Raw genomic sequence first — 15093 nt, 5'->3', positions numbered from 1 at the left:
ACTTAGTTAAGCTAATTCTCCCTCTCGAGAAATGACATGCGTAGCCTAATTGTACTCGAATCATGGACCACGGTTATAGACATTATCTAATAGGCTACATCATCACTAGCCTACTGCAAATGTTTTCCACTTAAAAAAAAAAAACACAATAGTGTATTCTTTTATCAATGTAGGGTGAGTCGTTTATATCTGATAATGTTGTTAGACCGCCTATGTGCTTTAAATTCTTAGTTGTCAACTCAAACAAATAACAACACCAGGAGGAGCAAACCCAGCAACTCCGTATTCATATCTCTAAATCACGTTAATGAAATTATCGCCGAATTAATTAATAGCCTACAGATTTCCCACTCATTTCACCGTAAGGTACCGTAGGCATTTTAATGACCCCTAATTCAATTAACTGCCTCCGTGGAAGCATTGATTTCTGGAAAAGCTGCTGAAAGTTGAATTCAGATAAGTCGAGCAGCCCATAATTGCCCAAGACGCAGAGGTGGGGGCTGGGCTGAGGTGGCGGTGTATAAATAGTGTGCTCTCAAAAACACAGTCATAACAGCAGGAGTGATCTCACCTCTTCTCCACCCCCCAATATCGCTGCCTTTTACGACCGAGCGCGCGAAGAGCTGACAACTAACGTTATATAGGTCATTTTAAAGTGGGGTTCCGTGCTCAGGACCACTGAACGGCCATGGAAGAACTTACGGCGTTCGTCTCGAAATCTTTCGACCAGAAAACCAAGGAGAGCAGTAAGGAGAGTATCACGTACAGGGAAGTTTTGGAGAGTGGCTTGGCGCGGGCGAGGGAGCTGGGGAACTCGGAGACAAGTCTACAGGACATAACGGAAGGCAGCAACCACTGTCCGGTACATCTATTCAAGGAGCACGTAGAGCTTGAGAAAGAAAAACTCAAGGAGTTTAACGTTTCAAGGGCCACGGAAGGTACGTTTTTATCCACCCGTTCGAGTTGTGTAGCGTGAATGTCCTAGATGCATTGCATTGCATTCTTACACGAACCAAGCCCTTGGTTTTCACGATTACTTTCGGTGCACCGATTGTAAAAGTACATCAATATGTGGTGGCCAAAACATTTACAAGGTCAAAACTATAAGGAAGACTTTTCAATTATTGCAGTAACTGTTTAGATTTTTTCGTAAGCACACGTCGTTATAATGTGCAGATTCTTCGAAACACTTTCTCTATAATAGGCCTACTGGCATGTCGTTTGCAGTGAAAAGCAGTGGTCCAAACGAATGTAGCCTAGATAATATCAATATTCTCTCACTCCTGTCGACCATTGTATTTATTAACAAATCATATCGTTGAATAATATCGTATTGATGGCGATTATATGCATAATGATAGGCCTAATTCGATGTTTCCACTGTACAATTAATAGGAGTGGTACTTGCATCAGCATGCAGTAGCTTATACTTTATATTTTAAACTATCGTTCATTGGACCATACATTGTTATTTGGACAGTGTTAACCTATATGAAGTTGTTCTTGCTCGCATTTTCATGACATAACAGAAATTAAAAAACGTTCATACACAAAATTAACCCGTGCACCTCGAAGTTGGATGTATGCTCTTGCACTGTAATATCAGTGTTAGGACGTTTACGTTGTTGTATAGCACACAATAGGTCCGTCTAATGATGATGGAAAACAATTGTTACAGACAACGCACAAGGTGTTGATAGTAATAATGACTTTAGCCCCGGCAATAATATTTTGATAATCTTAAACATATTATATATGCCTATTTGAAAATAACTGTATTTTACGCAACACTTTAACCTTGTGAAATATTTTATAGATTCGAAGTTAAGCTATTTATTAGGTTTGTAATGATCAACTACCGTGGAAATAGTTTGCTGTATGATAGGCTTATTATACCAACCATTGAAATAACCCGATAAATAACTTGTATATAGGCTTACTATTTTATATATAAAGGTTTTATAATGTACTGTATTTGATAAAACAATTAACAATATAAAACACGTACCATTTTCCAAAATAAAAATCACATGAATAAACTACAATTGTTTGGTATCACAGTGCTCAGTTTCAAATTGTCCAGTGAAAATTGTGGCGTTTTCAGGTGGTCATTCCTTCCAATGAAGGACCCATGTGCAGACTGTAGGCAAATACCACTAAGGAAATTATAAGGCCTAATAGTGACATGATTTTATGGTCGAAGATATCAATATGTATGTATGTGAATAATTGTCATTATAGTAAACCCACGGTGCCATAGCCTGCATTTTGGTTTGTAAGTTTGCAGGCTTGTATTTTGACCAATAGAGATCGAAGTTGTTAATCATGTTCTGTTTGCTGTCTCTGGCTGGCTACCATAACACATACTATGGATTCCACCAAATTAATATAAGCTACACTATAGACACGGACGTGTGTGTTTGTGTGTGTGTGTGTGTATGTGTGTGTGTAAAGCCAAGCTGTAGTTGCAGGTGTGTAAGAGTTTTTTGTGTTTAATCTAGAGATGTACTGTCTTTTGAAAACGTTGTATGTATTCACGCAGGGATATATGAGTGTAAAGAGAAGAAGGAGGACGTAAAGTCTGAGGATGAGGACGCACAGAGCAAACTGAAGCAGCGGCGGAGCAGGACAAACTTTACCCTGGAACAGCTCAACGAGCTGGAGCGCCTGTTCGACGAGACGCACTACCCCGACGCCTTCATGCGGGAAGAGCTGAGCCAGAGGCTGGGACTGTCAGAGGCGAGAGTACAGGTAACACCCGGAAGTGAAAAGCATAACCCTAAAGCTTTTGGACAAAACCCTAGATAGGCCTGTCCCTAAATTGCATACGTTTTTATTTTATTTTATTTTATTCAAATGTGGGTCTAAATAGGTTGAGCTTTTAAGCGCAAAGCATCAAGGATTGTTCTGAAAACAACGTGTGAGAGGTTGCTAGATTGAGACGTCCAGTGACAGAGGCTGGGGTCATAGTGTGTGACGCAGGAAGATTACTGTAATTCGTGATGCGGAATAAGATGGACAAAATGGATGTAAGGCCTAAATCAGTAATGATGTATGTTCACAAATGAAACACGTTTCAGAAGGCTATAGAGCCAACACTTGCAAGGCAGTAGCCTACAAACCATATTGATAAGGGTGCCGTTTAAAAACTACGTGGCTATAAAAAAAATGTTTTTAGATAGCCTACATTTACTAAAACAATGTATGTTGTCCTATTGGCAAAGGGAAATATTTTGAAATAAATCAAATTGTTAACCGGTCAGTTTTGGGGTAGAATCGTCGTGGAACAGCGTCTTTTTTTTATTTTAACACAAGTTTAAACACGTTTAGGTGCAAGCTTTGGCATGTATCTATTATATTATGTGCACGTGTAAAACAATGAAAATATTCAGGAATAATTTAAAACAGTAACGTCAAAATAAGATGGCGCTGAGGCTTACGTTTTTATATAATTTATTCACCCGTTTGATAAAACATCAATGGTTATGTTTAATTTTCATGAGCTATGTAGGCCTAATATTCTTTTGGTCCGACCTGCCTGTTGTCAAGGCTCAGTTATACCGAGATGTTACACACTCCAGAGAGTGTGATGCAATGAGACAAACATATCATGCAATATTAGATGCAACAAACTGTGCAGATATGACTGTGTCGACATGGTTAAAAGCCACACGAGTTTATTTATTGGATCGATATTATACATATTGACCTCACGACCTCGGTGAGATTTGTTTGACAATATTTCTAAATTAACTTTAGGTATTAAGTGCAATAATAGTGCAACAACACTACTACTACTACTACTACTACTACTACTACTACTACTACTACTACTACTACTACTGCTACTGCTACTACTACTACTACTACTACTGCTAATAATAATAAGTAAGCCTACTGGTTACTGTTCATTTGTTGTTTTTAAAAATTGCCATAAAACACTATCCATTATCAAAGAAATGTATATCATGATAACATTGGTCTATTTTTTACATGACCAAAATACTGTTGCTTTTAAACAAATAAAATGACGCCTATAGCCTTTGCCACATCATAGTTGCTCAAGTGGCATTGGATTAATCTGAATCCGTCTTCTTTCTCCTGGCAGATTATTGTAGAAGAAAAGTTGCTTATGTGCTTCGGAAAGATCTTACCACATCATTAAAATTAATGAAGAGATTGTACGAGTGCTTCAGGGGACACCATCGTATGTCAGTCACCTCATTTCCCCCCGCGTTGTCTTTGTAATATCTGCCATTGGCTTGATATATTGCTCCCATAAAAATGGATTAGAAATAATTCAATTCTGCTGGAACTCAGTCGGTGGGACACCTCGTGTTCCGAGATCTAATCGGAGGACTAAGTAGCCTAATATTAGAAGTCTACACCGTGTGACAGCTTGCAAGCGCGACATAAAAAAAAGTAATTTTAAACATGGCCAAAATCAAATTGTGGTATAACAGGGGGTTAGCATTTACCTGTTAAAACGCAATGGGATAAATATTTACTCAATATTTACAACAATAACACACACTATCCACGCATATAGACTGAAATGGGCCGTGAGGGTTAAAATCACACACTATTAAAATCCATGTCGCAGCCGACCGTTTTTCGATTTGAAACCCCCAAATCTATCAAAAGTAAATTGTAAGGCATGTGGTAGAAAGAAGAGTATTAACCTGCACTTAGGCGTCGGAACAGAAGCCCCATGTCGCGCGCAGCTGAGGAATCTAATTGAAAGTTATGAGCGCTTGGTGAGCAGCGTGCAGTAATTCGATTACGACTAATATATTTGGGTTTCTGGTACAGAGCTAAATTAAATGTCATTATTCACTGTCTCTAATAAAAATCTAAAGGAAACGAGATTAGGGTGTTTGTATAGCGCATCATTGAGTGGTCCTTAATGAAGAAATAACTGTCGCAACCAGTGTAGTTCACTTTGCTTAGCATTCTGGCACGTAATATATATAGCTGTAATATATATATATATATATATATATATATATATATATATATATATATATATATATATGTTTTATTTTATTTTGTGTCAATACAGACCTTTAAGAGACAAGAACATAATTGATTAAAAAGTAAACTAATTAAATACACCTTATGATATAACCTAAATCAATGAAATAATACAATTAGCAGTAGCCTATAAGAATAATGATATAGCCATACAGGCTTAATAATAGGTATATCTCACTGGTCATCCCCAAAGCCAACACCTCATTTGGCAGCCATTCCTTCCAGTTCTCTGCTGCAAATGACTGGAACAAATTGCAAAAATCTCTGAAGCTGGAGACACTTATCTCCCTCACTAACTTTAAGCATCAGTTGTCAGAGCAGCTTACCGATCACTGCACCTGTACACAATCCATCTTTAACTAGCCCACCCAACTACCTCATCCCCATATTGTTATTTACATTGTTATTTATTTTGCTCATTTGCACCCCTGTATCTCTATTTGCACATCATCTTCTGCACATCTATCACTCCAGTGTTAATACTAAATTGTAATTATTTTGCACTATGGCCTATTTATTGCCTTACCTCCATAACTTACTACATTTGCACACACTGTATATAGATTTTCTATTGTGTTATTGACTGTACATTTTGTTTATTCCATATGTAACTCTGTGTTGTTGTTGTTTTTATCGCACTGCTTTGCTTTATATTGGCCAGGTCGCAGTTGTAGATGAGAACTTGTTCTCAACTGGCTTACCTGGTTAAATAAAGGTGAAAAAAATAAATAATAATAATAATAATAATAACAATACTACTAATAATAGGAAAGGCTAATAATAGGCCAATAATAGCCTAATCCTAAATTATTCTCTTCTAAACACAACATTAAACAAACATTTGTTTCCAATAGGCTATGTGATGGAGGGAGAGTTGGGGCATGCTATGTCAATAATGCATACTTTATCGACAAACGTATTATTACAGTCCAATCCACACGCGTTAAAATGGCTGCAGCACCTTGAGTAATTAAGGTGCCCTTTGTTGTTCTGTAGTCGCTAATCTGGCTACTGTAAATGATAATCATTACTGGGGTCAGAGGGGAGAGGAGATAATGGATTCGTGGAGGGAAATTAGGTTGATGATAATTAACAATAGGCTATGCTGTAGATTAGTCGGAGTAATAGTGACCTTTTTGGTACCGTTTTTTAAGCACATATGCCTACGTAAATTAGAGTAGGACTATCAACAAATATTGTTAGGCTATACATTTTGTGACGATATGTTGTATATTATTTTAGACTATTATAGATAATATATTCGATCTTATATTATCTATAATAGTGTAGGCAATTATATCAGTTGTAATTCATGATTAAAACAGTATAGGTTTATAGGCTACTTTTATGTGCAGTAATGTCATCATCGACATTCTCAGTGTTGGGGAGTGCATTAACTGCATTTTACGGTAGCTTGGTGGTAGTTGAACTAAATTCAAATCAAGATAGTGTTTTCAGTAGTTAACTTTTTTGCCATGTAGCAGTATAACTAACTAGGCTACTAGAACTACACTACTTTTTTTGTTGTTGAAAAAATACAATTAAATATGGGTGAAGTAGGCAATAATTTCCTTTCTTTTTCGGCATCAGACCTGCCTAATTTCCACTTGAAACATAATGTTTGTGTTTAATAGGCTACATTACAAATTCTGGTAACATATGACCCTAAAGTGATCGGACCTTGCAATTTGTAGTCTATAACATTTCAGATTTACATATGATGATTTTCCCGAAGAAGTTTGGATGTGGTGAACTACTTTTTCAAAGTAACTTTAGTTAAGTAAACTATATTTTTCTTAAGTGTAGCTTTAGTGTAGCTTAACTTCTTCCAGTATAAAATATATTTTCAGAGTAGCTTCCCCAACATGGATATTCTACAATGCCCTCATTCACTGTTTACATTTTGGTTTCAAGGTTTGGTTTCAAAACAGAAGAGCAAAATGTCGAAAACAAGAAAACCAGATGCATAAAGGTAAATTCTATTTACTATCCATCTACTTGTATTTTTTATGATTTATGTTATGATGATTATTACACTTGTAATTTTACACTTGCTAAATTGTTTGCTAGTATGTTATATCGCGCATTTCTTACAATAATTATGTAGGCCTATGTTCCAGACTGTAAAGCTGATCTACTATCATGTGCATGTACTTTATTATGTTTGATTAATCACTTGCAAAATGTACAATGTCATCTTGTAACCTTTGACCAACCATATCAGCCTTATAATCAAACTTAACTGTCTCACTGTCTGACAGACACCTCTTCATACTTTCCAGGTGTCACTCTGGGCATTGCCAGTCATCTGGATGCCTGCAGAGTAGCTCCATATGTCAACATGGGAGCTCTACGGATGCCTTTTCAACAGGTATGTTGTTTTCTCTTTTTCATGAAATGAATCCTACGTGAAACATTTACTGATGAAATGCAGGCATGCAAGTGAGTGATTGTGCATAAGCAAAAGTTAATATTCAAAATCCATTAACCTCTAAAAGTCTAAGCCATTGGGGGGGGGTTCTAATATGGAATTGTTTAAGAAGGTCATTTTGAATTTTAGGACCACTTTAGGTATATAAAAACAAATATTTGATAAAATATTGAATTTGAACTTTACTACTATAGCCTTAGAAACACATTGAATAACACATTCATAAATGGCAAAAAAGACAGTAAAAAAATAAATCATAAGGAATAAGGTTTGGAAGTGTCTGTCCTATATCTAGGAGATATAAGAAAACTCAGGAAATATTTGTGTTTTTTTGGACACATATTTAACCCCTTATTTTTGTTGGCACAAAACTACCTCCATCCTTCCATTAATTTGTATGGGTTACCTTCAGACGAGTCCCGTGACACTTGTGGGGGTCGTAGAGCAAAACGGAGAATACCATCGTGTTCGTGAGAGTCTCCCCTTTCTGCTACAGACGTTTTCAGGATGTGTCATGGTCTGACAAACACCGCTGTAGCTCGGCCACCTATCACCGCTGATGCGGATGGCCAACATAGGCGGATTTGGTGGATTGAGACGCAGCCCATGCAAAAACCAGATATCTCTAGCTTAAACTGACAGATTTTGATGGGGATTTGGATTATTATGTTACTTAGATTGAAGCATGGGTGCGTCAATAGACTTTTAAGGAGCTTAACTGACAAAAAAGCTATAGTTTCTAAATGTGTTAGCATGGTTGAATGGTTTGATGCAGTCATAAAAATGTACCCTACTTTTCCAGCTCTTTTAGTCTCTTAGAAGGTATAGTTGATATTAATCCCCAAAATATAAACAACCATACTTCTCAATCATCTCTGAATCTGAGAGAGATATTGGAGAGAGGTGCATATGCCCTTATTATGCTAAAATTAGACACCTATCGTCCGAGGTTGTAGTTTACAAAGGCTGTGGTGATTGAGAACTCTATGGAGCTGGAGGGCGGTGTGTGAGAGTCAACTCAACCCCGAAGCACCTTTCACCTTTGGGGTGCGTTAAGAGCGGATGTGTGTGTGTGTGTGTGTGTGTGTGTTTGTGTTTGTTGGAGAGACATTTGATCTGGTGAGGTCTGTTTTTGCGGCCTGGCCGTTGGGTTGTCTGTTCACCCCTGTGAAAAGCTTGGGCCTAATTAAGCCAACACTGCGGCAATGCAAGCACATAAAAGAGATGATGAAAGCAGCGACTGGAGAAGGCTCTGATGGATATTGGTGGTGAGCTGCATTGGCAGGGAGGGAGGCATGAGGCCTGCATACTGAGAGAAGAGCACTACCTCTACAGGCCTGAGACAGAAAGGCACTGGGCTGGCTGTAACACACTTATGCAAGCACACATGTACCCCTGCATGTATACACACGTACACATGTTCACACAAATGCACAGGCATTCACACGTGCACACACACAGATACACACACACACACAAATATTGACCACCTGTTGTGCCGGGGACTGGGTAGCGCCTGTAGCAGCTCATGCCCAGTTCCATTTCACTGATCCTTCCAGCAAACTTAACAACAACACGCTGAGAGATTCCTTCTCAAAGAGGGGTTCCCTTCTGTGTTTCACTGACAGTCTGCATTCATACATTTGGAACAAGGCTCTTTGTTTGAGTGTTAACTGTGCCTTATGAAAGTCAGTATCCATGCATCTGGAATCAGGCCTATTCTTTGAGTGTTTGGTAACAGTGACAGTTGGTGAGAAAGACAATATGGAGGAAGGCCTACTGGGCATTTATGCATTGGCTTGTGTCTGTGGCTCGTGTCAATGCAATGCAGTGCAAGTACAAAAACTGGTCAGCAATACGTAATGAAATACCGTCCAAGAAAGCATATTTTGCGGTTTATTTTAATTCTCTCTCGCAGTTAAACAACTTTAATTTCAGTCATTTTCCATGTTATTGGCTATGTCGAAATAGCGCCACATTTTAAATTGGTTGAAACATTTAGCTCTATCTTAAAACGTTTACCATGCGTCGCTTAAATGAAGTTTTATTTGGGTTGGATGAGAAAGCATGAGGCTCTTCACTTATGTCCGTGCTTCCTGTGGCATTTGAAACGCATGAGAAATGGCAAGAGGCAACGTAGCTCTCCCTCTGAAGTACAGGGATTTCTAATTTTCACCTACTCCTCATAAAATAATTGCCAAGAATGTGCAAACGGATACTCTATGGTCCTTATGACTTTGGCTTTCCCTTTGCTCAGGAATATGTCTGGATAAATATTTATAACTCTAAATACGTTAATATTTTTTGGGTGAATTTGTATTTATTTATGCAATTGAATCCATAATCAGGATAACAAGACGTTGCATATTTCCAAGGGTATGAAGGAGTTCTCACTGTGAATTAAACAAATCTGTTCAGGGTCTTAGAAAGACTTTGATTTCTAAGCTGTTAAACTGGACGTGGTGTCTGTGAAGTTATGTATGATTCATTAACTTTAAGAATAGCTGACATGAAAAAAGGGGAAAGGCTCAGAGTGCAGTTCCTAACTTTGTTCTTAGAAAACACACAGTAAGCAACAGCTTTGAGGGTAGAACTTGAAGGGGAATTTAATAGTGTCAAACAGTGAAACCTAAACCCTTGGCTCGCCTCTCACACATGCACACACACACACACACACACACACACACACACACACACAGCCTGAGGGGCTGGGAGGGACTCACTAACCTAGGGTTTGTTTTTGGTTGTCTGGCAGGTCCAGGCCCAGCTCCAGTTGGAGGGCGTGGCTCACTCCCACCATCACCTGCACCCTCACCTGGCGGCGCATGCGCCCTACCTGATGTTCCCACCCCCACCCTTCGGACTACCAATCGCCTCTCTCGCGGACTCAGCCTCTGCAGCGGCGGCCGTGGCGGCGGCTGCCAAGAGCAACAGCAAGAATTCTAGCATCGCTGACCTCCGACTCAAGGCAAGAAAACATGCCGAGGCACTGGGTCTCTGACCCCACCGGGCTTCCCCTCTGCTCGCCCCACGCCCTCATAATCACCTGCTTCTCATACAAGACTGAGCCCTGTGATCGGGTCTGACACTTACAGCTTAAACAAAACAACATTAAAAAAAAAAAACACAGAGGGAGAATGAAAGAAAGAGACAGAGAGAGAGAAAAAGAGGGACACAGAGGGAGAGGGAGATGGGGAGAGGATGAGTGGAGGAAGAAGAGGAGGAGAAAGAAGGAGGGGAGCAAGAAAATTGTCACAAAACCAGCTGCCAAAACAACCATTTGTAGAGAGAACGGTAATTAAATACCAATGAAATCACCTTTTACTTTTCGCCCAACAGGCAGGACTTCTGAGGGGCCAGTGGCTCAGTCCACTCCAGGCACACATCACAAGTCCAGGACCGTACAAACACATGTGGATGTCTGTCTGAGCCGAGGGCCAGGGCCGGGCCAGGCCAGACCGGGAGACTTTAGAACAAAGCAAACTGGCAAAGCAGGCAAGCAGGGCCAAATACTAGAGCCTCACTGATGCCGATGCCGTCACGTTGACTTTACAGACTATTGTGTGTATGGGAAAAGACACTGACACCACAAGGCATCGGACCCACTCTAACCTTTACACTCAAAAAAGACAAAGAAAAAAATAAAGAAAAAGAGAAAAGAAATGGCCATATTCTCTGTGTAACCACTGTGTTTTTTCCCGCCGCTGCCCAGTGCATGAGTTCTATTGGAGGACTGCAGGCCTATCATGGAGCCTGGCCATGTTATATCTGACCTAACACCCCAACTCTGTTGTATCACTGCCATTCAAACTGCCCACTATATATACCCTCATCCACAAAGTCAAAGGTCATTGGGGTTTGATTTCCTTTAAACTGTGGACTGACAGGAAGAGCCTAATCGAATCCCTTACTTTTCTGCTTTTGGAGGATGGAGAGTGTACATGTGTTTTGCTGGGAATGTGTCCAAAATACATTTTTTTGCTTTTCTCCTCACATTGTTCTCTCTCTCTTGCTTTCTTTCTTTCTGTTTATCGTGCTGTTTCTTGGGAATAGAAGTGAAGATATTCTTTGCACTTCAGGTCTTGTATGTGGGCGTTTATAAACAGCACTACAAGCAGATACTACTTTACTAAATGAGGGTGGGAAAAGGAACTGATTTGGGTTTTATCATGTCATCAAAATGAGACGTTCACGAAACGTTTAGAAGGATAAAGGGTATAACTGCAATTTTTTGTAATTTTGAAAATATGAAGAATCATCAGTTAAACTGAAATGCAATTGTGCGCAGTTTAAGTGCAATACTGTAAATATGAAGAAGAAAAAAGAGAGAAAAAAAGCAGTTAATTGATAGAGATAAACAAACGATTTTCAGTCATTTGTTTCAGGCACTGATAAATCAGTGTGTTGAATTTCTTCGCCAAACAGACCCGTTCTTTCTAAAGCATTGTATATTATGTTATGTTGCGAACTCATCCTCAATCATGTGTCATAACCCCAGAAATTCAATGGTTTTCAAACATAGTTTTGTACACATCAGGAAACTATAATAACTTGTTGAGGTAGACATGAGCATCTGTGTTTGATGCTGAAATTAATAACTGATACTAGGATCTGAAATAATTTATCATAATCTATTGTATTGACATGGGACAAAGCATTATGTCAAATTCCACCAAAGATTCTAACAAATGTTACAAGTTATGTTATAGGAACAACAAAAGCATGGCAGTGTTCTAGAGACGGGTTTAGTTTTTGTTAGGCCTGTACATGTTAAACTTGCATTTATTTGCATTTTCATGTTTTAACTATCAAAGTAAGTCAGATTATATCTACAACCTAAATAAATAATGCCTACCAGCAAGTATAATATTTGGAACATTTGCAAATTCAAAGGGTATTGCTTTGGAAATGTTTTGTGTCATTGAGAAACAGATCTCAATGTCAATAATGCCTCTGAGTCTGTAGATCGTAGTAAGGTCTACCTCAAACAATGTTTTACCAACACTTTCTCTGTTCTCAAACCACCATTTACAGTTGTTAAGCAATGTCTCCATTTTAAATTAAACATATGGGTGCTTTTATTTATTATTTTTGTCTGAAAGTTTATACAATTATAAAATAGTTGAAATACAAGTGTACATTTTCACATGGCTTTGCATTTATTTTTATATGTTTTTTAAATGTTACATTTGCAATGGGAGATGTGTGGCTGTTGTGCATTGTTCGCCTAAAATGTAGCGTGTCAGCGTTTACAAACATTTCAGGGATGGTTGAATTTGATTAAGCTCTATGGAATTTGTTGTACCCACCACAAGTATTATAATTTCATATGCAAGCATGCCTAAACATGATTCACTATACAGTTTGTATTTTTTTCCTTTTGATTCACAAAATATGAATGTACAAGTAAACTATCAATAAAGTTATAAATATTTGTACTGAAGTTTTAAGATACTTTAACAACTCCTTTCAAGACTAATCAAAACAATATTTATTTATTTATTTATTTATGTATTGTTCTGTGAGGGATTTTGGGCCATAGAATGGTAACATTTATCATTTTAGTTTTTAGTCATTTATTAGATTCTCATATATTGAGTGAATTATAGGCCTAATCCTACAAGAGGCTAAACAACATATTCAACCGAGACATTATTATCGTCATCAAAACATTCCGGAAGTGAATACCGTAGTACACATTAATAGTGAATTGTGTGCCAGATCCCCTGACTTCAAGCATTAGGCAGGTAATTTATGAGCTGATGTAGATTAATGCTGTACTTACATTGTGACAGGTTGCAGCCGATGCTCAGCGGTTATCTCAGGTCGAACCTACCGATAAATATCAATAACATTCCGCCTGTGACATTTACGCAGTTTCCATGTCAGCCATCAGAGCTCATCAGATACCAATCTTAGCCCACGCTAGCAGAGAAAATTGAGCTGCTATGAAATCCAGATGCACGCTGGCACCATTGCCCTGAATATGGAACGAACATGTATAAAGCCCTCCGTTCAACTGATAGAGATAGTACTGAGATGGAACGTGAAACTGTAACTTCGTCAAATAAAAGCAAGATGTCTGTAATAGGAGTAAGAGTGAGGTTGCAGAAGGATAATAGGAAAGTAATTGAGAGCAATGACATTGGAAGGATATTTTAGGGACATGTAATCCTTCTGGTTTGAGCAAGCGGTTTTATTTCCAAAAAGCAATCTTCCTCCTCGTCTCAATGGCAATGATTAACTTTGAACAGATCTCATGAGAAGGTCAATAGTCAAGTCCATATGTATACATACATCTGCATCTAGAAAGATTATAGCCCTTAGCTCCCCACCATTTCCCCACCTTCCACTTGTTTCACCGGCACATACTACATTTTGCACGTTCATAATGGTCGGCCTCTTTTTTCAAGTGCATTAACTTCCTCTGGGAATCCCAAATCCAGATGTGTGTACACAAAGTAATTACAGCATGTGGTATAGTGCTTTATTGTCTGAACCCCATGCAGGAATTAGCCCAAATGGCGTCCTGTTGTGCCCAGTACCCCATAGAAGGTCGCTGCACATTTAATTTGTACCTCTGTGCTCATACATCAAGATTGAGTGATATAGTTGCAGACTGATCGGCCCAGATTTACTCACTGACCTCTCTGGCTGGGGCCTGCTGGGCCAGGCTTGGAAATAACAGCATCCTTTTATGTGTACTAATAATTAGCTAGGCACACACAGCCATCCATCAACCAGCAATGAGCCATGGCTGCTTTGTCAACATGTACAGGCACATAAAGCTGTCTATGTTGGCTACAAGTCACAAATAAAATAATAATAAAGGGGTAGGGTGTGTGTGTGTGTGTGTGTGTGTGTGTTTGTGTGTGTGTGTGGGGGGGATCTAATGTCTAGGTTGTGCAACGTGTTACATTTAAGCAATTTTAGAGGGTATTACAAATGGATGGACCGCTGATGTCCTTCCCTTCTTTTGTATTGTACTGTTAGCATGAAGCTTTTGAGATGTACATAAAATGTGTTATTCAAATAGAAAGGTATTAATCTTTATGTAATGAATAACAATGACCCATTTCTTAAATTATTGTGACCTACTTCAAGTATATTATGGGAATCGTATCTAAAAGAACAAAAGCATACTTGTGCCTGCTTCTATAATAGAAGTTGCTTAATGATTGGGTGCTCTGAAACCATTGGGATGAACCAACAATAATATTCTGAACATTCACGGGCCGCCCACATTAACGTTTCCCTTCCAGAAAATGTTCACAAGCTTTCTCACTGTGCCAGGGCTCAGCTCCTGTAAGAGAGGGAACCCTGAACACCCGAGGCCTAGAGCTTTTAGCTACAGAGCTACACTATACGCTAGCTACCTTATGAGAGGTCAAGTGCTCAGGGGTCACATGAAAATAGTTTTGATCACATTTAATTCTCATAATCCTCTTGTGAATGTCATACACAACTATGGTCTGTGCTACCAGGGATCCTTGGGACGTCCCTACCACATTGATGTTGAAATTTAAAATGGTTAAGGTAAGGGTTAATGTTAGGGTTAGGTAAGGGTTATGGTTATGGTTAAGTTTAGGGTTAGGGTAAGGACAGGGGTTAAGGTTAGGGTTTAGGGT

At 38.8% G+C, this 15093-nt stretch overlaps 1 protein-coding gene across 2 annotated transcripts; it reads left to right on the top strand.

Moving 5' to 3' along the window:
* The first annotated feature begins 549 nt into the window (after positions 1 to 549).
* Positions 550 to 11777, top strand: shox (shox homeobox). Of its 2 annotated transcripts, none has more exons than XM_084162458.1 (6): positions 550 to 938; positions 2543 to 2751; positions 6949 to 7006; positions 7317 to 7405; positions 10221 to 10433; positions 10805 to 11777. In XM_084162458.1, the coding sequence occupies exons 1-6, from the start codon at positions 689 to 691 to the stop codon at positions 10892 to 10894; spliced, it is 909 nt and encodes a 302-aa protein (XP_084018584.1). In that variant the 5' UTR covers positions 550 to 688; the 3' UTR covers positions 10895 to 11777. The 2 variants fall into 2 exon arrangements, with proteins under 2 accessions (XP_084018584.1, XP_084018583.1); XM_084162457.1 differs by having other exon boundaries at positions 7296 to 7405; positions 10805 to 11457.
* The last annotated feature ends 3316 nt before the right edge of the window (positions 11778 to 15093 follow it).

Source organism: Coregonus lavaretus (assembly GCF_964263955.1).
Source record: "Coregonus lavaretus genome assembly, chromosome: 5".
Classification (NCBI taxonomy): Eukaryota; Metazoa; Chordata; class Actinopteri; order Salmoniformes; family Salmonidae; genus Coregonus; species Coregonus lavaretus.
The sequence above is the reverse complement of the archived record's forward strand: the minus strand, read 5'-3'. Positions and strand labels throughout refer to the sequence as shown.